The sequence below is a fragment of the Cheilinus undulatus genome, linkage group 14 (assembly GCF_018320785.1).
Source record: "Cheilinus undulatus linkage group 14, ASM1832078v1, whole genome shotgun sequence".
NCBI classification, from domain to species: Eukaryota; Metazoa; Chordata; class Actinopteri; order Labriformes; family Labridae; genus Cheilinus; species Cheilinus undulatus.
Window position 1 is genome coordinate 34,906,047 of NC_054878.1, and position 27,720 is coordinate 34,933,766.

Sequence of the window (27,720 nt, forward strand, 5' to 3'; positions counted from 1 at the left end):
CTCCAAACATAAAGGTAGCGTTCTTCAGCACCATGGACAGAGCTCAGAGAAACAGAATGTCTCTGCTGCCATCTACTGCCTAAATTAAGTGCTGATCAAAACAATAAAAGATAATAGAGATGTTATTAACTTAAACAACAGTACATAAAGGGTTAAACCAAACAAAAAAATGAATATATATCAGCCCCATCACTTTTTTATGTATATATAAATATATGTAATAAAAATAAGAGCCACAAAATCTCAAGTGTCTGTATCCATCCACACTACATATTGTCAAACTACACTCTTGAGGTGTTAAATATGTTACAGTATGACAGAACTGCAGTAACTGTTGGAAGCTGAGGTGATTCTTGATCCTCCTGAAAAATGTGTACAACATGCCTACCTATAACCTATAAACCAAAACAGGTGAGTAATTAACAAACACCCCATACAGTGTGTGCTCATTAAGACATTACCTACTCTGACCAATTTAATTGTTGAACCACACCTTTAATATGTTTCTTGTTTCTAATGTAAAAATCATCTTTTTAACTTAAGTTGTGTATGTCACTTCTGTTGTTTCTGCAGCCAGCCTCAAGTGGAAACTCAAGGACCTGCAGTTTTTCTCACTTCTGCACTGGCTTAATTTTTTTCATCACTGAAGGTTGGTGCTTGGGTTTTCCTCATCAATGGAAAATGTGCACAAGAAAAAACACACTTTTTCTTATCATGCACTGCATATCTGATGCACTGATTACTTAATTTTACCTGCAATTTATTAAAAGTCGGGGACACTGTGTTTTATTGACTCCAAGGATAAGTTATCACTGTTGTGTAATACTAGAAGTGCACATTGATATACATCACTGTGTAAAATCTTTTTCTCTCTGCAGTGTGAGCAAAGGTTAAGAGTTTGGGGGAGTAAGAGCCTCTGGCTGTTATATGCACTGAATCCACATGAGCTCTCTGTGACCTTTAATCGGCTTCATGAGCATCAGAAATCCATCTCACCAAGTTTTTTTACACACTAATCCCACTCATTTTTTTACCAGAACTTTTCTGAAATGCTTAAGGCACTTTAGAACCAAACTATTCTCTACTGCAGATGTTTCTCTCCTTTTTTGTGAAGTAGTCAATGCTTACAAAGATGTAAGCTGAAATTATGTTTTGTCATACATTGTGGCACAATATCATACGGTGTGAAACTGAAAAAAGCTTGTAAAAGCAACAACAATGGACTTGTTATATCTATGCACTGGTACAATATAACCCTTATTTTTAATTAAGCTGCTTCTCCTAAAACAGAATACCTTTTACTTTTGCTGATGTTACCAATGTGGATGGGTACAGTGACTGGACAATGCCAGACTTCATCGCCAACCCATGATCTGCATACACAAAATATCAGGGTGTCAGAGAATAAAGTAGAAGGAACTGAAATAACTTTAAGCCAAAAATAATGAAATAATTGCAAAAAGAAAAAAAATGGGATAAGACTGGCAAAAATGGGTTAAGGAAGCAAAAAAAGGGGGCAAAGTTGGTGGAAAATGATGAAAAGCTGTTAAAAAGTAGCAACGAAGGAGACAAAATTGATTAACAATGCAAAAGGTGTGGAAAAATTGGTGGCACAAATAAGTAATTTTAAGTAACATTCATATCACAACGCATGGCAACTTTTGGTAGTTAAGGCACAAAAAAAATGAATAATTAAAACACAATGACAATATCGAATACCAGACAGACAGGACAGATCAGACAAATTTTTAAGTTTAGAAAAAATATCAAAATTTAATCCTTAAACGTCCTTTTACACTTTGTCTGCTAAGCTAATTTGTGTTCCTTTTGCTAAGGGTGTCATCATTATTCGCAAATTAAGTTAGCATTTTGTTTGATACTGTAAAACTAAACTTCATGAGTTAATTTATATTCGGTGCTTTTTATTTACAAGTTAAGCTGATATCGTAAAAACGCGCATATTTTTCACCAGGCTTCACTAACGTTGACTGTTTTTTTGGTAAAGTGCTTCACTAAGTTATTAACAAGTTACGCCAGCAGTCTGTAAAGCCACGCACACCAGATTACTCATTGCTCAACAAACTTAACTGAATTTTTGAATTCACTTTTCAACAACTGCGTCATTGGTCACAACTTAAGCTAGCAATCACAAGAGAGGTAGGTTTTACTTTTGATTCGTCTTTTTGTTAAAGTTTGCATGCTATTATTTAAAGAAGTTCGGTTATTTCTTTCATATTGTGTCCAATAAAGTAGGGTACAGTACTGTAGACGCAGACTTTGTGAAAATGGCGTCTGATATCGGCTGCCTTTACAGGAACAGCTGTGCTATCAGTGACCACAACATCAGTGCTTTATAATTCATCTCCAGAGGATGAAGTGTGCCGCTGCATCAGGGCTCGAGGCAAACATCACGAGCCGTCGTTATGAGGGGAAACTACGACCACCGTGCTGCAGATGTTTCTAACCAACGAGGCAATGAACATTTTCACGGATACCGGGGGACATGATCGTCTCTTACTTATTTACCGCCCTTTCACTATCGAAGAAGAAGAAGAAGTAGTGACCTTCTCTGAGGAGGAAGATGTCAGCTCTGAAAAAGGTAAGGCAGGAACGCACACGGTGTTTGTGCATGGAGCGAGCCTGCAGCTGCAGAGATGTTATTGTTATTGATTATTTCAACCAGCCTACACCTCCATGAGGTGTGAGGATGATGATGGTTTGACCGAGGAGACGACGCACCTGCTGGGAGTGAAGGTGTGAATGTTAGACGCTGCTAGAAGTTCTGCAGAGCATGAATGAGTCACTCACTGAACGATTCCCTGCACCGATCAATCAATGGATGTTCACTCTGATGTATGAATAGGTGTGATGTTGTGAGATTATACATGTACTGTGAGGATGAAGGTGTATATGGAGACCTGCATCTTCTACCTCAAGTTTCCTCCATCTGTTAATCCCACATGTTCCCATTGTGTTGCTCCCCTTTTTACAGTCAGTGTTTGTGCCTGTAGTGACTCAGCTGTATTGTACTATATCTGTCATCCATCTTTTCATCTGTCACAGGTGTTACCATGGCTACTACAGACTCACTGCTGTCTTTTCTTTGAGAAGGACTCAGGTAAGAGGTGGGCGGGGGTGATTAAGTCGAACATAATGAGGAGATGTCGCTCAAGCTAACAGGCAGCTTGTTTAATGACTTCTATGGTACAAAAGGAGATTTGAAGGTATGACAGGAAAAGTGGTGTCACCTTCTTTGTTCTTTACAGCCGATTATTTTCTGCTAGTTATTAGCTATAAGAGCAGTTGTCAGTGCGGTTTGAACTTCATTCAGAGACAAGAAAAATACCTAAAATGACCAAATTGATCATACCAAGATTTGCCTCTGATGCAAAGTCTGATATTCTCATTTGCCATCATCACAGAAAAGCAAAGCAGAGATGCTTCGTTCTAAATTTTCCTAGGATTTGAACTTAAGATACGTGTGCCCTGCCGAGAGGATAAGTGCTCAGTGAAGAAAACCCTAAACTCAGTTATACCCTTGATATTTGCACCTACAAGTCAACCATGCAGCTGGTGCGCAGCAAAAAGCCAGCACTTTGCCAGGATTGTCAAGTTAGAACCCCCCTTTGCTGATGTTTCATTCATTCAGTCAGTTTTTTCACCTACAGAGGGCTGAAAATTGAGCACCCTCTAAGCCCCATGGCCGTCCATAAGGGGGGATAAAGGGGAGAATTTCATGGGGCCCAGCCAAATTGGGGGATTATGGAGGTGAGGAAAACCATGGCCCTTTGCAAAGTTGATCTGTCATGCCCATATTTCATATATAACCTGAATAATAAGCACTCTTATAAAAAAAAAACAACAACTTTATTTTAAATTGTAGTAAAATATTACCTTTTTTAAAATGTAGACCTATTTTCTTTAATCAGAGTGACCTTGTTTTGGTCATGTTTAAAATGCAGATGGGCACATTGACTAAATCACATTAAAAGTAATATCAGACTTTATCGCTAACCCATGATGTGCTCAAACATCAGGATGCCAGGGAAGAAAGAAGGAATTGAAATAACTTTAAGATAAGTAGGAAATATGCTAAAAGAAAAGTTGAGAAAGTGGTTAAAAAAAGGGCAAAACAGTTGCAAAAATGGGCAGGTAAGGTGGTGAATAGATGCTAAAAAGCAGTGAAAATGGGTTTAAAGGGGAAAACAAAGGGAGAGAAGGGGCAAAAAAGGGTTAAAAGAAAGAAAAATGGGATAAGGAAGCAAAAATGGGGTTTAAAGAAACAGAAATGGAATCAAAGAAGCAGAAATGTGATGAAAATGTGAAAAAAAGGCAGGTGAAGTGGTGAAAATGTATTAAAAAGCAGCAAAAAGTGGTTAAAGGTGGCAAAAAATTGGTAAAAAGTTGGAAAGAATGTTGGAAAAATGTATGGAAACAGTGATGAAATTGATTTAAAAAGTGACACCAATAAGTAATTTGAAAAGCAGAACCCAGTAATAGCTTGACATACTTTTCAGCTCCAACATGAAGTAACTGTTAGCCAGGATGCTAGCACCAATGCTACAGATCCACCACACATGCATTGACATGATCAATAAATCAAAACTTTGGTGGGCCCATTCTCTGGGGTTTTCAAGGTCCCAGAAAATTCTGTGGGCAGGCCTGGAGCCACCCCCTCCATGCTAGCTAGTAACTTGTCATGGCCCGAACAGCATAGACACCTTCAACAGACACTGGGTCCATACATGTAAGCTCCAGGTAGTGACAACGCTGATACTATCTACCCTAGCACACGGGTCAAAGAGAGAAAAAGAGAGAGCTTAGCAAGATGACTAAAGAAGCAGAGACAGGAAGTAATTTCCTGTTGTTTTCTTCAAGATTTCCATTTGTGTATCTCTTCTCAAGAATTTAACTTTTTTTTTTTTTTAAAGATTTATCTTTGGGTTTTATGCTTTTATTTTAGGACAGCTGACAGAGTTTGAAAGTCTGAAACTTGAGGGAAGAGATAGTGAGACTGTGGGGAATGTCATGTGGGAAAGGGGCCACAGGACTGGATATGGACCTGGGCTGCCTACTTCAGGACAACACCCTCTGTACAAAGGGTGTGCAGACATAACCACTAGGTCACCAGTGTCTCATAACAAGTGAATTATTGTTGTCCTCGCAAGAGCGTCTCTTTTTATTTTCTTGTTATTCAGGATACTAGCTAGTTTTCACATTCTGACACTTCAATGATAAAAATTGCTTTCTAATAATAACATGATTGTTATCTAGGATATGAAACAATAGGCTGCTCATTTCCAGGGGTGGGAAGTAACTAATTACATTTACAGATTACAGTAATTGGGTAGCTAGTGTACTTTTTTAGTACTTTTTAAAATCATAACTTCAACTTTTACTTAAGTATGCTTTGGGGGAAGTATTGTACTTCACTACATTAAAAAAAAACATCAACTACCGAGTAAAAAAAATAACACTACAAGTCAAAACAAGGAGCTTTCATCCAACCACAAAAACATGGCCAGTAGTTTGACTTTCACAACATGACAGTCAGTAGCACAGAGAGAGAGAATGATCCCACATTTCATCCCAAAACAGAGGTTGCATTTTACTTTATGTTAAGATGTACCTTATCAGTAATAACCGTGTTGGACATTTAAATTCTCTCGGTGTTACTGTGCTCTCAGGAAAGATCATATTTCCCTGCACAAGCTCCTTGAGTATCAAAAGTAGCTACTCAGTACTTTGAGTAGTCTTTGAATGAAATACTTTTTACTTTTACTTGAGTAGATTTAAAGACTGGTACTTCCATTTCTACATAGGAACAATTTAAGCAAAGTTTCCTTACTTTTAATTGACTACAATAGACTGGTACTTTTTCCACTTCTGCTTATTTTCCAAATTAATGAGGTAAATTAAGCCTATTTTAAAGCCATTTTCATAGTGCATTTCTGCAGCAGCCCTTGTAATAAAGCTCCACCACCATCATCCTCTTTACATCCATATGAATTCTGGAACATCATTATATCTTTGTCATTTCACTGTGCTCTGCCAACTCTGCCAGTCTTATCCCTATAGCACTTTTGCTACTACCCCTGATGTCAGCACAGAGGGGGGTGACTTTGTTACCCAAATATGCCTCTATAACATTCATTTTAAAGGCACAACTTCACAGTCCCTGATGCTTTGACAATTACTCACATTTTCTTGGAGTAATTGATAATTTCTCAGTAAGTATTGTAATTCTTAGGTTTTTTAATTAAAGGGAAATACTCAAGGACTACATTTGTTATTGTTAGTGTTAGTATTATTATTTATAACATTTAAGTCTTTTTAATGCTTTTATTTTTATTGAATTGTTAATTTTGGAAATATGGTGCAGATGGGCAGGAAGGATAAGATAAGCAGGTATCTAAGAAGGTAATTATTATTTCTTTACCAGGAAGACAGGCACAGGACATGAGAACATCAGTTTCTCTGTAAGAAAGATTTTTTGAATAAAAAACAAGAAACTATTTATGCATGAACACTGACATTTTTTGAACCCGTGCAGGGTCTCTTATCCCTGTGCCATAGTGCTCAATTTGATTTTGAGTTTGAGCTCCAAGAATATCACTATTACAGGAGCATAAATATCATGCCTTTACTAGCACTCTTAAAAATACACATTTTTTTGTGCTATTGCATCTCTAAGAACATGATAAAGAACAACAGGAAATCCCAGGGTGACAGAGTAATTTATTGTATTTAATTAATGCATGCCCATAATGGCCATCTATTTTTATCCCAGATGTACTGAACATACCAGGTACATCCACTTTATCAGCACACACACAGGCTCTGAAGTTTAGTAGATGTTTTACAGTATTCCAGCTGAAAGGAGCACTTTGTGTGCCACATCCAAAATTTGTGTAATTACATCCAGCTGTCCTATGAATGAAACTGGTGCACCAATTAGCCCCTGAGGCAAGAGAAAAGCTGGATGTGGATGATTCAGAAGATTAAATCACTCCATCATGACAGGCTTTGTTAAAAAGGTTTAAAACTGTAAAAAGTTGGCTGCTAAGCTGATTAAGATTTAATGTTTTCTACATTGTATTCAGCATTACTCATACAGACAATAAAAATGTGATAAAGTATTCTTACCTCTAGTCCACCTTACAAAGACACAATACAAAATGTTCATCATAAGGAGGGAGAAGTCACATTTCAAATGTAGTTCAGGATCTGTGCAAACCACATTATTGCTTACATTGGTTTGGTTTTGCTTAAATTTAACTGTCTATGTTATAGGCATTTTTTGTCAAATAATGACAACATATTTTTTAATACTCCAAGATTATCCTCTCTCATAAGAGTGAATAGGCAGACAGAAAAGTCGCAACTTATTGAGAGCCTAGCTAAAATAACATTGGCTTGAATTCTTTTACAACTTTACATTTGATACACTTTGATATCACTTATATCAGTTGATATTTATAGCTAATTGGGGTCATCACAACAAACCATAAACAACAGAGTGTGACATTATTTTTTGCTTATTTATCATGTATTATTTGTTTTACTAACCTTACACTATTGCTGGCTTTTAGAATATTGTATGTTATGTGTGTTTGTGTGTGGTATGCTGTGTTCTGCAGTGGTGTTTGTCAACTGTACTCATGAATATGGACAAAAACTGGAGCCATTTGCGATCAGGTTCTACTGGATAAATGCATGTCTGAATGAAAGCTGACTGAAGAGGTGAACATTTTTTGTGTTACATTACTTAAACTTTTTACAACAATCTTAAGGGCAACAGGAAGAAGTAGTGGGGTTCTTGGCTGTTTGTAATCATTACATTAGAATTAGCAAAAACATTAAAATTTGTGCCTATAATGAACATTTCTTGAAAATCTGTTTGCCAACACTCCTAGTGTGTGATATTTATATGCTGCTGTAAAATCAGCAAGTTAATGAGCAAGTAGAATAACATTAAATTTCACAGTACTTCATCAAAATTATGTAGCAGATGTTCTGCTTTTTCCCTCTATATCTCCAAGTCATGTTAGTGTTCTCAACAATGTTTAATTTGTAGAATATAACCACAGTCATGATGGTCCTGATTGAGGTAGCTTTATCAGTAGCAGTTAGGGATGCACATTTTATAGCATGATGTTAGCCTCTCATTATGTGAGTATGAAGTCAAAGTTGGAGCCATGCCTACACTTAATTGAGATTTTGATATAAATGAGGATGCAGTGATACATTGTAAAGTGGAGGGATGAAGAACATCTGACAAAAATAAAATGGACTTTCAAAATACTTTAAAGATATTTTTGGTGCAAGTACTCATATTTGCACTCAGTATTGGTGAGTACCTAAATGTTATCACTTGTACTCATACTTGGTGTTTTAAAAAGTGTTGTTGCTGAATCCCTAACAGAGGCCTAACGTTTCACATTCAGCTATCCTAGCTGCTGTCACAGTCAGCAGGCAATAGCATATGCTGAGTTGCCACAACAGTTATGGCGGCCACTTTAAAATATCAGCACCCACTAATGAGCTACAGGATTCAGCCATACATACTGATGCTTTTGCACAAATGAGGTTTCAAATGGATAAATCAAGTTATTTGAATTGCACTGATACCATAAATGCCTATCATACATAGACTAAATGGCAAAAATGTTAGCAGTGAGCCATAGAGGAGAATTCTATGGAGGATAATCAGGACCACTTTGAGAATAAAGTCGAAATGACGAGAACAGTTGAAATACAACCAATTACATGCAGGTAAAACCACCTGTATCCCTGCATTTGTTTATTACCCACATATCAGCTTGCATGAATGCAGCCACCTCTTCCAAGCATGTGTGGTTTTTCCTCCTGAACAGATGCAGTTTTCAGCAGATTTTATCAGAGTCCTCTAGCTCAGTGGTTCCCAACCATTTTTCCTTAGAGCCCCTCCTACGTGTTTTAAAGACAAGCTGAGCACCCCCCCAAGACCCGAACAAAAAATTAAATCACCATATTGCTGCCAGAATTAAACATCAATTGAAGTGTTTCACTGACAAAAGTAGCTCTTTTTCTTAACAAAAGACCATTGTATAAAATTGTTTATTAAGTGCTTCATCATGATTTTACTTCATATTTGCAACTCTAATTTTGACAACCTCAGAGCAGACAAAGGCTTGCGCTCCCCCTGAGATCCCTGCAACACTGTAAGGGGTCCTGGACCCCAGGTTGGGAACCACTGCTCTAGCTGACAACATCACTGGGTTCAGGAATAAGGAGAGAAAGAATTGCTTTGATGTTGAATCCAATTCTGAAGTATAGTTTCACAAGTTCATTGATACAAGGCATTTTGTAAAGACACTTATAATCTCGCTATTTTTTATTATCAAATAAGTTACTATTTTAATCTCAAAATGTATCTTTAATCTTGACATTTTGACCTTTTTTCCCACATTTTTTTAACTTTAATCTTGAGCTACATGGCCACTTTATCCTCAAATTTTAACTTTTTTCCCATGATTTCGACCTTACTCACGAAGTGCACAGCATTATTTCTTCCTTCAGCCCTGGCTCTATAATCCTCTTCACGAAGGGAAACAGAAGCATTCATTTTGTTTTAGTCCAGCTGAATAATTAAGTCCAATACTTATTCCTTTTGGATTTTCTTCTTGTTAACTCCTGAGGGAGTTATCTAACTCTTCAGCTTGTTAGAAACTTTCTCTGCTGTTTGTGATGTGCTAGAAGTATACAGCAGTGACTGTACACTGTGTCTAATGAGGCTGAAACCTGCAATAAAAAGAAGCAGCGAGCTGGAACCAAAACAGTAAAAGTGAAGGTTGGGAACATAGAGATATAAGGAGGTAAAATCTCCATAGACCTTAGTGAAGCTGCAGCACATAGCTCCTTTATTGTCAAAGGTCTTTTTTTTTTTTTTGTAAGTTGTTGTCTTGAGTGGCACAGGCTCTGGTACAAACTGCAGCTTCTTTACTGCATGTCAGTCCCTGTTCTCTCTCTCCAATTCCCTACTCTAGCTATTTAACTATTCTGTCAAATGAAGGCCCAGAAATAATCTTTTAAAACCTAAATGTAAACTTGAAGTCATACTAAGCCTCCATACATGAAAAGGCAGGTATGGAGAAAGCAAAACAATCCCTATTAGAGCAGTAGATGTGTTAAATGTTATGGTGTGTGGATAATCTGCGCATTAAGCATAAAGGAGAAAGTTGTTAATTACCTAACTCTGCATGACTCCCTTCCTTCAGCAGAGGTCAGAGCACTGAGAAACATCCAAGGCTAAAGCACTGCAGGGGCGTGGCATTTTTGGATATCATGGATGATTAGATACTGGCTCACATCAGCACAAAGCTCAAATACTACCACTATCTCTGGGATGGTATGAAGCTTAAGGCTTGTGGGTTGAAACCATGAAAGAATAGTAGTAAGTTTTTGGAATAATTTATATAGTTAGAAATAAATTAGTAAAAAAAAATCAAGAATTCATGATGTGTTGGTGTATTAATCACCAAAGAATGAACATTTTGAGGTCAGATTCATCTATTTTCACACTATAGCTTCACCCTTTTTCTTCTGCTCATTGATATCGCAGGCACATTTAGCTCATTAAGTAAGCTCTAATTGTTAGCTTGTGTCTGTCCTGTTCCTGTGCTGTTCAAAATCAAAACACCATCTGTAGATAAGGACAGCAGCACTCAAACAATGATCATGTATGTATTTATAGCTTTCTGAAAAGTCTTTTCAAGTCCTACAAATGGGCTGACAGTGGAGTTTCAGCCCAAGCACACATCAGAGATTATCTGCGAGTTAATCATGTGTTGGGTGCTACTGTGATTTTACCCGCTTTGTCAGCACAAAGGCTGCAGATGAAGTGAACAAGAATACGGGAACGTTTCTGCCTGTTTGATGTGCATAACCTTAAGAATTGTACAAGTTCTTTTTTTCCCTTTCTTTATCAGGCAAATGCAGAACTTGCTCTTGATCAGACCTTACTCATCACTTTCTCAAGGTTGAGGCAGAATGTTAATGACTGTGTGGACACTGAAGCATTTTAAAGAGTATAAAAGAAGCAGGCTGTGATAGAGGTGCAGTGATGCTGTTTATGACCTTTGTGATGGATCTTAAAGCTTTAAAATGAGCATGATGGTCATCATCTTGTTGTTTCTATGGTTATAATCCACTCCACAGTTGTGTGCACCCTTGTTTTTCCCTGAAGCGCTCCAGATCATCACTGCAACACTAGGTGGGGCTGTTTACTTGGTAAAGTTTCTAAAGGCTGCTATGACATGCCAACTGGTGTGCTTCAAAAACTGGTCAAATCTGACTCCACTGTTGATGAGCTGTTGTTATGGAGACGTATGATTTGTTGGCTATCTTTGCTGCCCAAAAGTTTGTGTTTGTGCTTGGTTACATCTGCTAGAACTTTTGAAGATTCTGCTTTGAAATTAATAATCATAGGGAGGTGTCATTCACAAACTTGACCTGTTTGGGCTCTGTTGATGGAGTGGGAGCTCCTTGTATAGAGGCTCGGCTCTCATCACACAAGTTGCATGTTTGACTCAGTGTTTGGTGTGTGTCATCTCCTATTCAATTAGATGCTAAAAAACCCATAGAATAACCTTTAAAACAGTTATTTGAAGCTCGCAAAGAATTGACATGGCATTTCTGTGTCTTTCAAGTGTCCTTTAGGAAAAAAATTATCACTTAAACTTTGAAAACCTTTTTCTCTACTTGTAAAAAAACAACAACAACAACAACAAAAAAACGTACTTATCTAAATCTAAGGCTTCTTCAAGTTTAAACTTTAAATGATTGGATTCTGCTAATGTGTCTACATGTCACATTCTGTCTTCTTGTCTTTTGTCTGGATTTGTTGCTTTGTTTTTCTGCTTGCTTCTGCACTTGTCAAAGCACTTTGTAAACCCATGTTTTTAAAAGTGCTAAACAAATAAAGTTATTATTATTATTCTTCGCTCTCTCTAGATGTCCCACATTTCAAGCAAACTAAACCACTCAGAAGCAGGATTTTCTTTCCCCACAAAAATTCAAATAAAGTAGCTTATTTGGGACCCCCTTAAAAATGAAATGAATTATCTAAAGGGGCTATCCCCCAGAAATAAATTTCAAATATTTAAGATTTTAAAATTTGGCAGAGTACCCATTGAAATCAGATGGAGGTTGACAAAATAGCCCTGACCCTGAAAAGGATAAACATCATTGATAATTGATAGCTGGACAGACTTGACAAATTGTACTAAAACCCACCACCTTATGAGGTTTAGCTTTAGTACCTTTTTATTCAGACTCTTCTGACACTTTTTTGTTACACAGAGAAAAATTAGGACCATTTCATCGATTTAAACTATGACTTAAAATGTTTGTCTACTACCTTTTTCCCAAGATGAAGACTAGACTAAGACTAGCTAAAAATGAATCTTTGGTCACTTAAACTCTGACAGAAAAATAAGTTTAATTTCAGTCAAGATGACTAAATGTAATTTACTAATGTAGTTTAATTACAACTTATCTGTAGCTCTTCTGCCTCTCAGCTGTAGAAAGCAGGAATACCAGGTTTTGTAGGGTCCTTGAAACCTACTTCCATGATTTGGTACCAGATTTAGGCAACTGAATAAATATTTAGACAAACGTAAAGACTAAAACATAGGGACTTTTAATTGACTAAAACCAGACTAAAATGTTTTTGAGTTCAACTAAAACTATAAAGATGACTAAAATATGACCAAAACTTAAAGGCATTTAATCTAAAGACTAAGAGAAAATGCATTCGTGCACGGGTAGAACATGCAAACTCCTTACAAAAGGGGGATTCGATTCAGGACCCTTTCTTTTTGCAAAGCAACAGGGCTGAACCCTGCGCCACCATGTACCAAATACCAACACCAATATATAGAAAAAAAATTTAGCTTGTACTAGAGTTGCACCGATTGTGAAAATGACGGCCAATAATGGTGCAGAATAAGCTGATGCAAATTTGAATGTGTTTTTCAGTGCTTCTTTTGGTCTAAGACTTCCACTGAGCCAGCGTTTTCTCTTTAGTTTGAGCATGAAAACAGATCAGAGTTTGTCTAACGGGTCACTTCTTCATCCTAGTAAAAACTTCTTATTTGATTAAGCAGCAAGCTATACCAGATACCAGTATATAATTAATTGGACTCAACATATAGACATTGGTAAATGTTATCTGTACAAGCCACATCAGTTGGCTGATGTTGATGAATAGGGCAGATACAGATGTTAAACTAATGCATCTGTGCATTCCTAGCTGATAAAAATGCCGATGTTTATCCATTGCTTCCTTCTGTATAAGACTCCAAAAATGCCAGCATTTTCTTTGATGAATATATCAGAGTTTTTCCAACAGATTGCTTCTTCGGCTTGATAAAAACTTTTTTCTTTAAATCAACAGTTAGGCACACTAGACAACAGCATTAAATTGATACTGCAATCTGTTCTACTACTAAAATCTGTTGTCTGCCAACAGAGCCAATATTGTGGATACCAGTGATGAACCAATACATCATTGTATTGTTAGTGTGTGAGTAGTTGAAAGGTAAAAATCTTTATGCTCTTTTGTCTATTGTTGACTAAGGCAGCCGGTGTATTGTTTAGGGGTCACTTTGATATTTGCATTACTTTCCTTGTTGAATTCTCTATCATCTTTATTCATTTACTTTCAACATGTTTGATTCAAAGATGTCAAACAGTCAAAGATACCTGAAGGATACTTCGGTAAGCTGATCTATTAAAAATACTCACCTGTACCTCACTATCACACATGTTCAGCACTGCATGGCTAACCCCCACAAGTCCTAAAGTAAAGTTCCTATGAAAGAAACACCTATAGAACCCTGCCAGCTCTAGGTTGTCAGGTGTTGTTGCAGAGGTTATTCAAAGCATTTGAATTTACTTGAAATTCTAGTAGATTCATGGCTGTTCCTCATTTTCTTTATCTGCAGCTTTCTCTGCACACCTCTTGACAATCAAAGTGTCACAGCTTTGTTAAAACATTTTAGTGGTTGGCTGGTAAGAACACGTGGGTAGAAATTTGTTCACTCTTTTTTTAATATCTTTACCTGCAGAGAAGATGGGTTGAAATAGAGGAGAAACATTACTCATCAGACGACTTTGTGCTCATATTTGCACAAGGTTTCATATCTTTGTGTGTTTGCTTTGTGCGTCAGTGTCCTTATTCAACCAGTCCTTTTTTATCTGCACAGGCTTTTGGTGTTATGTCTTTTTCATCTGGTGGAGGGGTTCTCATATTTCTCTTGAGTAGCACCTCTACTCCTGTAGAATACAAATAAGTCCTTACATTAGGCCCAAAATCAATATGATCCTTTTCAAATCTGTATTCATTCCTCTCTCATATTGTCTCTCAACCTTAGAAGCTCTGCTGTGCCGTAGGACAGAGAAGAGGCTGGTGAGGGAGGGAGGACGTGAGGGGAATGTGAGGGCAGACAGTCTCGGAGATCAAATGTTCTGGTATGCTGTTGGAGAAATATGTGGTTCAAGTTTGGATGAAAGGTAGCTTCAGGACTTTGAAATGCAGGAAACCTGCTCAAGTCTTATGATGTAATCAGTTTGGATAGGATGTGTTGCTTTCCTGAAAAGGAGCCATCCACTTTGACATGCTTTTTAAATGTTTTTTTTGTGTGTTCTGGGTAACTTTCTTTATGGATCGGAACACCTGCACATGGCTTGAGAAACGTGCCTGATCTTAGTGACGTTATCGGGGTCCCGACAAGACCAGGAAATGACTCCCTCCTTTTTCGTTTGGAGGAGTGATGTCATCGCTGGGAGAGCGTGAGGTTGGCTGAGGCTTTATTGAGCTTGACGTTTTATCACCAAGAGCACCAGACGCATGACCACATGCACCAGTCATTACAGGGACACAGTACTGGAAAAGTGAGGGCCAAATGACATGGGTGCACATCTGTGATTGGTTATAAACCCCATGAGAGGGAGAAACAGACACGCAGAGAGACAGAGATGCAAGTATAAACCCAAAGGGAAAGAGGGACAGGATGAGTGTGCATGCTGATGGGGAAAGGCGCGCGTGGAGCGACAGAGCTGCAGAATCCTGAATCCAGCAGATGGAGACTCCTTGTCCTTGTTTTGCAGTGATCCGTGGGAGCAACATGCAGCTCGCGCTGCTGCCTCGCACTGCTGCAGTGGAGGAGTAAATGCGGAGCCTAACACTGCTCCAGGTGATCCACAGCAGCCCAGCCCGGCAGACTGCTCCCTCCTTAGCCTTCCCTCTCCTCCTCCTCCTCTTCCTCCTTCTCCTCCTCCACCTCCTCCTCCTCTTCCTCCTCCACCACCTCCTCCTCTTTCTCCTCTGTCAGTGCTCCGTTCCACTGGGGGCTTTGAAAAAAATACCAAGAAAGGAGCTGAAAAACAGAGGAGCAATCCGGCTTTCCCCCTCTGCTCTCCGATGTGAAACACCTCTGCATGACTGTGAAGACGCGCCACATATGTGCTCAAATGTCTCCGAAACATAGACTCGCTGCAAGGTAAGAAGACTCAGACTTATCAAGAGAAAACATTTGTAGCATTGAGACATTTTTTTGCTTTTTGCTCGGGACATTTTCTGTGTTGTTGTGTGTGGGTGCATTTAACAGGTAGATGAGAAGTTGCGACTGCAGACTGGGTGGTTAGTATTCCTTGCAACAGGGAAAAAATGAAAAGCTCTCAGGGACAGATCTATAATTGGCTATGAAAAAGGAAGAGGAAAGCATCTCTTATCCTGTTAAATCACAGTGATCAGTGCAGGTGTGTGTGCTCACATATGTGTGTACCAGCATCTAGCAGGGTGGGAGGGATTGCTCCTAAACCGGGCTTCTCGATGGGCAACAAGGGGATTTTCATCTCGACAATGTGTCTCTATTGATCTCATGGTCACTAACATCCCCACAATCTCTGTCCTCAAACAACTGATTAACTGTGTTATTCAGTCGTACCAGTAGGGAATGATTATGTAATAATTTTAATTGATTGTGGTTGGCTATACAGAGGCAAACCCCCCCTCTTTCTGAATATAAATCTCTCTCTCTTGGTGGATTACATCTCTGAGAAAGAGAGAATTTAAGAAGAGGAGAGGAAACAAAGGGGAGATAAGGATAATGGTAGATGAGGACAGGGGCATGGGAGGGGGCGTTCGCTGGGGGAGGGAGAGGGGTGGGTGGGTGATACTGTATGATAACTTACTGTGGTTTTCGAAACGTGATGTCCAACAGCTGAGAGCTGTGATCACTCTCAGATCCTGCAATCTGTAAATCACACGGCGAGTCCTTAGGACTGAAAGTCTGAAACTGAGAGTGACCCAGCGAGGGTTCATCGCTTTGACCACAAACACACACGCACTGATACACAAACGCATACACTTCCTGAATCCATAATAAGAAATGAATACAAGCTGGTGCTGCATTGGTATCCAAATCCAGTGTTCTGCTGCCTGACAGGAGCTTCAGGGCTTTTCCATGTATGTGTGTTTGAATGGATGTGCTTGAGCTGAACCTTTGAGTGTGTCTAGCAGTTTTTTTTTTTTTTTTGCAGAAGAAAAAAAAGGTTTAGGGTAAAAAAATGTATGAACGATCAAAGACATTTTTACAGATCAGAAAGCACTGCAAGAATCTTTATATCTGTTGTGACTTAAAGCACAGGACTAACAGACATTCTGTCACTAGAAGCACTCTTCTTGTGTCTTGCACCCACACAATCTGTGTGCAATGGTTACTCTTAATGATTGCCATCGTCTAAAATCAGAGCATACAGTGAGCTAAGGGCCCTGCTTTAATCGTCCAGTAAGCTGAGGGCCCAGCGTCTTTCATACAGCAAGGAAAGGGCCCACCTTTATTCATACTGTACACACATGGCACTCGGACAGCTGTGTGAACTGAATCCATCCGCTTTCATGTGCGGCAAAGGTGTCTGCAGATGTGCTCGTTTGTCATGTGCAGCATTAGGATGCAGAGGAGAATCTCACAGGAGCAGAGTCTTAGCTCCTCGCAGCTCCCAGGCGGTTTCATACTGCTCTGATTCTCCAGCAGATACACTGGCATCCTGAAACGCCTCATTTAGCCGCTTCACTGCGAAAGCAAAAAAAAAAAAAAAAAAAAGGCTTGCAGCTCCCAAAAAAGAATAATAGTGGTAAGCGCAGCCAGAAGCTCCTGGAGGATGCTGAGTTTATTACAAACACCAACTAGAAAATGTTGGGCGACAAGGACAACAGTTTGACCGATTTTGCAGGTGGCTGGCTGGCATGGTGCTAAATAAAAAGTTCAACATTTGGGAAACATGCTTTTTGCTGCGAGATGGATGGGAACACTAAAACCACTATCATGTTTGTACATTTTTCATGCAGGTGGAATCAGTAGGGGGTTGGCTTTGTATTTCATTGAGGGATAGACTGGAAATGTAAAAGTTGCTGGGCCCAGATATTTGCAGGGTTTTTTCTTGATGAGGACTACCTTCTCTTAGGGTTTTCTGCTGTTTGCCTTGCAATTCTGGTTTTGCACAGGTGTTCTAAGCATTTTTTAACCCAGGTTAGCTTTCCCCCTGTGTCCTTTCAATACGCTACAATGAGGTCATTTTCCTAAATGCCAAAATATTTCTTTTCATTTTTTAAAAGATTGTTTTTTAGGCTTTTAACCTCAATTCTGATAGGACAGCTAAGGAGAGACAGGCAATATGGGGAGAGAGAGTGGAAGAATACAAACCAAACCATGCTGGGGTTGAGAATTGATCCTGGGCCTGGTGCTTTAAGGACTATAGCCTCTACATATGGATGCCTTCTCTTTCAACTGAGCTAAACCAGAGCCTCAAAGTATTTCATAAAAAAGCATAGTCATTTAAGAAACTAGAAATCGTATAAGGAGAAGAGATCTTATATAGAGTAAAGGCTCAGTGCCATATCTAAACTTTACTCTTGTCGTTTTAAAACAGAGCTACAAGGGGTTGTGGGGAAATCTCCCCCTTACTTAATGGGACAACTCTTCAAGTTCCTGATGCGTCATCAGTATTCAAATGTGGCCATTTATGTTTAAGCAGAAGCAATGACACCAGACATTTTTACTGCTAAGGTTTAAAAAAAATGCCTGTCAGAAAAAAAGACCAAAATGCACTGAAACAACATCTAATAAAGATATTGGATAATTATTGTAATTTTCATTTCTTATTTACAAAGAAACTACCTTCATTTGTTAACTTCATTTGATGCATAAGCAGCCATTTTGCTAATGAATTGTAAGGCATTCTGGGAGGTTCCCATAGTGCTGGGTTTGGCTATATATGCATCCAGAAAATCTCTGTTTAAAGGGCCATGTCCCCCAAGAACTTCACCCTACCCCTCCATTACAGGTGAACGCCTACCCTACCTAGGGTTGGTTATCATTTCATTTTTTCTGATAACAGTGCTTAATTGATGCTTTTACAGGGTGCTGGTGCCTAAATGGTATCCGATTCAGTACCTTTGAGAGAAAAAAATGTGCTGAAAGTGAGAATTAAAGCTGTCTGGGTATCATAAATCATTTGTGAAAATATCTTTAAAAGATGGCAGCCAAACATGGAATAAGAAAAGGAAGCCAGTGCGACTTGACACTTAAATCACAAATTTTTTGATTTAAAATGAAGTATCGATAACCTTGCAAAGCGGATGGATACGCCTGTTTCCTTGTTTCTCACTGGCGAATCCATCTTGCAAAGCTCTCGTCTGAACCGTTTGGGCCCGGTTAGAAAGTGACAAGACCAATCAGCGACGAGGGGCAGTATATTCGGGTGCGGCGGAGTCGTGATGTAAGCAAGCAGCAACAAGAGGCCGGTGCCGTTATGGTGGGAGACATTAGTGTGGATGCAGCTAAATCGCCAGTTTTATCAGAACTTGACAACATTTCTTTGTTAAAAGAAGAACAAAGAACAGCATTGGTTGTTTTCTTTTCAAAAACGACAAAAGTCAGGTTAAAGTATCGATATTTGTGTTGTGTTTTGGTCTGGTAGGTATTGGATGTGTTGGTACTGGTAACACGTCAGTATCGGATTTCAATGCTCATCCATAACCCTACCCCTAGATGTGGAAGTGGAAAACACAGAGGGTGGACTGAGTAGAAGGGGCAAGGAGTGTATCGAGACTGAGCCTGAATTACAGTGGCTCCATTGTCACATTATGAGCATTCACAGTCAACACTACACAAAAGACTGAACTTATTGCAACATATTGAAATGAAGATTAGGAAGGTGATAGAATTTCTCATTACGCATGTGTGCATTTTACCAGTGTATTGGCCATGCCTCTCTGCCTTGTTGATCCATGTGCCATATAGATGCAGTCAGATGAAGCTCCACCCAGTTACCCTCAGTCTAAATGGTGCCAGGTTATTGGTTAAAATGCTTTGTGGCTTCAGGAAAGGTATTTGGTCAACACAATGTTGAGACTGTCTCTGTTGAATGTAATGTATTTAAATGCACAGTGTGTAAAATTCCGCCTCCAGGGGGCTCTCTTTTAAAATAACTGCCAAAAATTAGGAGTACAGACCAGCGCTGATCAGCTTTGCTGATCTCCACTGTTTTAAGCCTCATTCACTAAACAGAAAACCACGATTTTTGTTTTCATTCATCAATTTCTCATAATGGGGGATAAAAGCACTCAAAAATACACTTCCACATTCACGCTGGAAGCCGCCCCAGAATGCGTATGCGCTCTGGCATTGCTTCCAGTACAAACATGGAAGTCCATTTTGTGCATTTTAGTTTCATTTCTCATTGAACAGAGTCCTGTGGAGGTGGGCCTGCTGGTCTTAACCCACTGGAAATGCTGGTATTTCCACGTTACAGCAGTGGGTTTGGCAGTTTGAACTTGCAACCTCTGGCAGCCTTCACAACAAGACAGGTGCCATTACAATTATAAAAATTAAGAATTTCTCTATTTTGGAAATATTTCAGATACTGTAGGAACTCATTAAAAAATGAATAATATAGGACTGGTTAATTTTTGCATCAATATAGACTTATACAGCAAATGAGCACTGGCTATAAATGCTGGAGGGTATGGTAATGGGTGCTGCAGTGGTTTACTTGCTCCACACTTGTCCCAAATAAACATTAAATAAATAAATGGATAAACAAGTGTTCTGTAAAGCATCAAATAAAAAAGTAATAGATATTATTCACTATTCATTCCTTTCATTCATTTTATCATTGAAATATTGAAAAAAATAATCATTTATGTCAGGATTTTCTGATATAATGTAGCCCTAATGTGTACATTAGAAATCCACCACGTTTATCTGGTTTGATGTTTTTATCACATTTAATATATCACTGACAGAGAAGATAGCACACTGCTGGTTCCCCCAATACTGTGCATCCCTGTTCTGAGTGTGTACTTTTGCCAGTGAATAAATATAGAAATAGGCTAGAATACCTCCAGTTGGCTTCAAAGAAATGTCAAAATAACATTTCCAGACACTTGCAATGCTTGATAATGTCTTTTAGAGTTAAATTTTTAGACTGTAGCAGTTCAGAACCGGCTGTAATAGAACTGATTAGGGTTGTGAGAGCAGCAGATATCTAGACCATATGTTTGAGAGCTGTTTTTAAGCACCTGACAGAACAGCTGGAGAGGCCGACAGACTTGACAGTCAGACGACAAAAAAATGAACTGACTGAAATTGTTACAGCTTTTTTTGACATCAGACATCATTCCTAAAACTTGACAGTTGGCACCTTGGATTAAACCTTCTTTCATCGTCCTGTAGATGTAATGTTCATGATCCCTGTCGGTCAGCGCTGTTTTCACTCTGTGTTATATCGTGGGAACTTCTCTTTTAATACAGTTTATAAAAGGGCTAATTTGTTTGTATAGCTTTCTAGTTTTTCTCTCAGAGAGTGTGTGTTTGTTTGAAGGATTAAAGTGGCAGTGCATCTTGCTGTTGATGGCTTCTTTTCTCTTTGTTTTGTAGCTGCGGGGGTTTGGAGGTCAGGATGCAATGATTAACCAGCCATTAAATGTTGAGCTGATTCACCGCCGCGTACAGCAATAGAAATACCAGTTCTGTTAAATTATAAGTACTAATCCCAGATCAATCAGTGCTGTGGTGTATCTCTACAGCAAGTTCAAACATCACCTTAGAGTGGAGAAATGCAATACTCTGATGCCTTTTTACTTGTTCTTGTTAAAAACAGTTCATCGGTGATTCTAACTCAAAGTAAAATGTAGCCCCTAAAAATGCGATAGTTTTTGTGTTTCTGTTTTAATGTAGAAATAAATCACTGACAGATTACCAAAGCTCTAGAAAGGGAGTGTTAAAGACAGCATCCTAAGGGAACGACACTTTTCACAGATCCTGCAATTAACTCACTTTTAATGAGTCTGGATTTGATTTCCTTTTGCAGCTTACCCATTTAATCCCCAACTGTTACAACTTCACATCTTTTCTCTGTCTTGTCGCCATCTTTCATCTCACTAGTGACACCTTGGCATTTTCTCCTGCTCCAAGTCAGCAGCTGTAACACAAAAGGTGAAAATGACAGACATTATACTCATCACTATCAAAAATACAAGTCTCAGCAGCTGATATACTAAGAGTTTATGATGGAATTGGAGGAATACGTGCACAATTGTCAGTTTTAACTGCCAGACACTTGTCTTTGTAGCATTCAAAGACTGTCTAAGCAATAAAAGTGTATCTTTTACAGCAGCAGAGTGGTATGAACTTCCTGGCAAAATAGCAAAATGTCAGTAATAAAAAATGCTATGTAAGTTTAAAAATCATGCATAATGTAGCAGCAATCTCTACTCTGGGATGCTGCATGCATGTCTGTAAAATATGCACAAACCCTGACTACATCAGAGAAACACACACATCTCTCACTTGACAAAAACTGTAATTCAAATTCTTTCCATTCTGGCATTCAGAAAAGATGTACCTGTGACATGAATGCATTACTAGCTTGCAAATCTGCAGACCGTAATGCTTAATCTAGTACCTTTTGAGTGGAAGAAACAAAGGTGCTCAGCGCTGTCATATTCATTATCACTATGGCGGTAGGATTATGTTAAGAAACCCCATCGATCCTTATATTTGACCCCTCCCCAAACATTTCTGAACCTGAAAGTGATGAAAATCTGTCCTGCAGTTCATAATGAAGTCAAAAGCAGTCATCCTTCTTCGAATGTTTGCAGTAACTTTCTCCTGGCAAATATAGTAACAATTTAAACTTGAATATATTCTATGTATATCCAGTATTTGCAAAGCACATATCATCTATTATCTACACCGCTTATCCCATTTAGGGTTGCGGGGGCTGGAGCTTATCCCGGCTGTCATTGGGTGAGAGGCAGGGCACAACCTGGACTGGTCACCAGTCAGTCACACAGAGACAAACAACCAGGCACTCTCAGACTCACACCTTTGACCAATTTAGAGTTAGCAGTTAACCTAATGAGCATGTCTTTGGTGGTGGGAGGAAGCCGGGATACCCAGAGAGAACCCACGCATGAGAACATGCAGAGGGAAGTGAACCAGGAACCTTCTTGTTTTGAGGCAACAGCACTCACCCCTGGGCAGCCATGCAGCCAGGAAAGCACACATGCATTTTGTTAATGTGAATTACTGATATGGGCTACATGCAATCTCTATGATCAGATGTCTAAATATGCATGCAGGAGAATAAAAAATGAGCCAATCCAACCTTTTATGCTCCAATACCAATCCAATATCTGGGCCGTGAGTATCTGATGCAATCTAATACCAGCATTAATTAAGACTATATTCCTCACTGTGATGATGAGACTGGGAATCATTTATGAATAAGGCAGCCTCGGGTTTTCCAACTTTGTAAAACAACTAAAAAGATAGATATAAACTGATACATCATCCCCCACAATCTGTATATCACATGCAGTAGCATCACTCATCCTCTACTATTACTGTGAGCCCTCACTGAGCTGGACTGTATGTGCCAAGCAGCAGAAGCTGTGTACTTCTTTGTTTCCATAGCTTTTTCATGTTGCTGGCATTGTCTCTGAAAAGGTCATGCATTTTAGTAAACTGATAAAGCAATTTCTTTATGGCAGATGAAATCAAGTCGCTGGTGTGTGATGTGTGGATGTTTTCAGCCTGTAGCACAGCAATGTGCAGTTAGAACATGGCTCAAGGTATCTGTAGTGAAGCCAACTGCTTCTACATCTGTTAACTCAGCTGGTAAATGTTCTCCTATATTCTTAGTAAGCTGACAAACTCTGCCATGATTTTTGGTGTTTCCTGCTTTCAGTCCATCACTGGTAAGTTTACCCAACCTTTGCAATGCCGCAGACAAATTTAACTGCTTTGTTATGTTTCATTTTGTCTGCTACTTTGTTTGAACTTGGGGATAAAACCACCATCCCTTGAAACATGAGTTCTGCATAAATGCCTGTAGTTGTGGAAGTCATTGGCATGACGAGCATGACATACTGTACATCCATACTACTAGTCTGCTTAGGCTGCATGCTTGAGGCAGGACTGGTTTTAGTCAGTTGGAGGCCCAGGGCAAAGACCATCAAGAGCCCTCTCCCCCTTTGGCTAAAAGCATCAATATTGAGTAGGAAAAAAAAAAAAAGTCTTTGTTTTAAATTAACAGAGCCACAGAACTACAGTAAATGTCCAAAAGTGAGATATAAATACCTAAATAGCCAACATAATTCATCAGCTCTTTGAAAAGCATCTCATTTTTCAAACTCAGCACATTCGAATATTTTAGCAAGTCTTTAGACCAGGTGGAACTTACATGAATAAAAATAGCTCATTATCAGTGACATATCCATCTGACACCATACAGACATTTTTATGTAGCCCATTACATTGCATTTAACTAAACAATAATCCACCAATGAACTGTTTCATTTCTTTTTAACTACAGATCAGCTGATCTATGGATCTACCTTAAATCCCTGATTTTGGATTGTGCCTCTTGCAACAGTATTTTTACGAGGCTCTTGGGTAGAATAAAGTTGAGTACAACTGGTATAGACTGTCTTCAGACACAGAGCAATATCAGTAGCAGGCAGAAATAAACTAGTTTTATTTGGAAAGCCTGGTCAGCCTAAAAGAAGACAGAGGAGTTATAAAAGAGACGGCCTTTCCGTCACAAACGAGAGAGACTAGACAGACATCAGACTCGTACATCTCTAGGCCAAAGATTGCTTTATTAATCTCCAACTTTGATATATAGATTTTAGATGGAAGCTCCATTGTGAGCAGTGACCTGTGAGTAAGCCCTGAAACATCAGCCTCAATCGGCCCAATCTTGTCTGGCAGTTGCAAGTTGGTATCAAGATTTGGCCACATTTGATTATGAGTGTCACTAGCAAGGAGTATACCATCAACAGAATGCGATTTGACAATTTTTTATTGATGATAGTGGCATGATTCTTTTGAGCAAGGAGAGGAGGTTGTCTGGTTTGAATTTATAGATACCCACGAAGAGATGGGGTCAGGGTGTGGTCCTGCTCCTGAAACTTTGCTGAGTAGCATCCCTAAAAGTCATGCATTTTTATTTTCAGTTGAGTAGTCTGGATATTTTTTTGATTTGTGAATCATCTTCTGCAAAACACACTGTATTACCATAATTTAGAATGAAGGCAGACTTTTTTCCTTAGCAGTCAAAACCTTTTACCCTTGTGGGATTGCACTGCTGACAATCCTAATATGGTAATATAATGGCAGTATATGAAATCCCTGTTTTGGCTTTCACTGCTCTAATGTTTTTGTCAGTCAAATTACAGTAAAATGAGTATTTACTATATGTATGTATTTATATTGATAGTAAACAAAAAACTTCACTTTTTTGAGGAGCTGTACCCACACAGTGGAACTTTAGCTTTTAAAGTGATGGAAATGCTATTTTAAATCAGAAATATGACTCATAAGTTGTATTTCAGTCTATAGTACACTGTTATTTTTGCAGCTGCAGTGACACCAGACCCCAGGAGGAATCATTAGAGTTTCATTTTAGCTCTGTTGCCTAAATGTTTCCTGGACACCTGATGTTCAGTCCTGTAGCAAAAAGAACAGAGAGAGAGAGAGAAAGAGAGAGGCTGGATGGAAATAACCAGAACCTAAGTTCCCAGTTTCATCCCTTCTAGCCGTGCTTGGTACAATACCATGTTAGGTAGTGAGAGAAGCTGTGTGGGTGTATGAGTGAGAGGAAGAGTGAATATGAGTTGAATATAGAGAGCATTCAGAGGAGTGAGCTGCATATTGGCAGCAAAAAGCACAATTGATACTACTTGCTGTTTGTACTAAGAAAACATGCACTCTGCTGTTCACATTTAACCTAAGTTGAAAACCTTGAATTACATAAATCTCAGGAGATGGAGTTAAGCATTTTGGAGGATGTAACACTCACAAATGGTTACACGTGTATTGACCACATGATTTGGTGTGATGCTGGTATGGGTGAAAAGTAACATTAGAATGAATGCTTGGAATTAAGTCATCTTTCATTTTGCTGCAGACATGAGCTTCTCTAACGGTCTCTAACTGTGAGTTTGAGACTGTGCTGCACTGAAAACCATCTTACATCAAATTAAGAGCAAGTTTAACGTCCTGATTTGGACTTTTCTTAGTCATTTATGTGCTTTGAATATTTCTCTTTAATCAGTGCATCATCAGCGCTCATGCCTGGAGAATGATTCCACTTTCTGTGTCAGCTGTCAGTGACTGTACAAAATCCAGAATGCAAAAAGGGTAAGTGTGAGGTGTTGGCAGGAAAATCGATGACAAGCGAGAACCAAACTGCATCAGTGTGTGTAAATATAATATCTGCATTTGTCACCCTCTTGAGAGAAACTCCTAAGAAGAACGAGCTAGCCCGAGCGAATCGACTACGCAGAGGAAACCCCTCTTCAAGGTGTGCATGATTTTTTTCGTAGGTGAAAAATCTGTTGCAATTAATAATGGAATCAGCCGCCTGCTGTGTGGTGTGTTTTAGCTTCCCTAACGAGGACTGGATTCGTCCTCAGTCTCTGACAGTACGCCGAATGGAATATGCTGCTCTCCAGCCTGTTTCCATGGAGATACTCCGGAGCTGTAGCGTTTTTTTTCCCTCTCTTCCCCTTCTGCTGTATGTTGTACCAAACAGTGCTGCTTCATAAGAGGGATCTGGGCCAGGGTATGTGTGTGGGGGGATTTAATGGGGTTTTAACAAGCACACACAAACATGTATGACGGTAATACTTACGCTATTGTTGCAATATGAAGCACCACAGCTGTGAATGTGCAAGTGTGTGTGAACCTCACTGTCTTCTTTAGTGTGACTGATCAGTGTGTGTCATGCTAGTAGTAGCTGCTAATCCTGAAGCTCTGTAGCCAGTGTCCAAGTGTGACCATATTCGTGTATGTCAGTGTTATGAAGGCTAAATTACCGGGCATGACTGGTCACTGACAGTGTGTTTGTGTGCGTACATATTGTGTACGTGAGATAGTGAGTCAGAGCAGCAGAGAGAAATGGGATGATTGAGGGGGCGTGAGAGGTTAGAAAGGGAGAGACGGAGAAACAGAAGGTGAAAAGACGCAGAAAGTGTTTTTGGACTGTAAACCTTGAACGATGTAATGCCGCTGAGACAACGACTTGTGTGCCGTTTTATGTGTGTGGTTACTGTGTATGTTTCCCTGTAGACCTGTAAAGCCAGGGCTTGTGTGGTTCTTGCTTACAAGGTGACAGAGGTGACAAGTGATTCCTGGCCAGACAAAGAGGCCACCATGGGGACGAAGCGTGTCGAAAATAGCCCCTTTAAAAAAAAAAAAAGAAAAGTCTCTTTCTGCCTTGGCAGAATGATGCAGTGCAGACCTGAGCAGAGAGTCCCTGCCGTACAAAGGCCAGGGCAATCCCTGTAGCAATAGGATTTCTAATCCTCAGACTCTGCTCTGTCAATATGCACCCAGCTTCTTTGTGAAGAGTGGATCCACCTTTTGATCCAGAGATTATTTTCCTGGTTTGTAAGAGGGACCAGACTTTTGAGCTCACAGTGGTTCACTTTTCGGACAAACATTATGAAAGATTTTCAGCCTGATACCCAGAAGGGTGAGAAAGCCTCAAAAGTATTCATGTAGTGGAAGTGGTCCATTGAGTGTTTGCTTCAGATCTACATTAGAGCAAACAAGTACCTAACATATGAACACAACCTGAATAAGGCCTTTAGTCCACAGTCGGCTTTTTAGCGCTGGCTGCACTTATTTTAAATTGAAAACCAACGTACTCCAGCATCCTGAGTGCTCAGCACTAGGATTAGGTGGTATTCATTTTTTTTTTTCTTTTTTTACTTTCTTTTTCTTTTTTTTTAACAGAGAACACAACATTGTCATGGGTGTCACAAATACAAACACAGGTCTTCCATACAACCTGGAGTATGCTCTTACTTTTCTTAATGTTATTTATACATAATCCATTTGTTCTAAAGTGCTAAGTCCAAAGTAGATTTTTCTAAATCAAGCCTTACAATAAAAGTAAGTCTTTCAATACAGTATATTTCATCATTACCCCCAGCCACTGGGCTGACGTTGGAGGATCAACCTGCAACCACTTGCGGGTGATAGCTTTCCTCCTGCATGCCAAAATAATTTTTCATAATTTATCCTTATGTGGAACAGTATGAGGTATTTTACCAAGGTACAGTGTGACAAATGTGTAGTCTAGATCCACCCCCATTAT

At 39.1% G+C, this 27,720-nt stretch overlaps 1 protein-coding gene across 1 annotated transcript in view; it reads left to right on the plus strand.

The window, feature by feature from the left end:
• Window positions 1-2,475: 2,475 nt before the first annotated feature.
• LOC121521519 (disks large-associated protein 2-like) overlaps window positions 2,476-27,720 on the plus strand; it is a 149,751-nt gene continuing 124,506 nt past the window's right edge. The window contains exon 1 of the mRNA XM_041805570.1: window positions 2,476-2,599. Within this exon, the coding sequence (XP_041661504.1) occupies window positions 2,476-2,599 (124 nt within the window). The remainder of the gene's footprint in view (window positions 2,600-27,720) is intronic.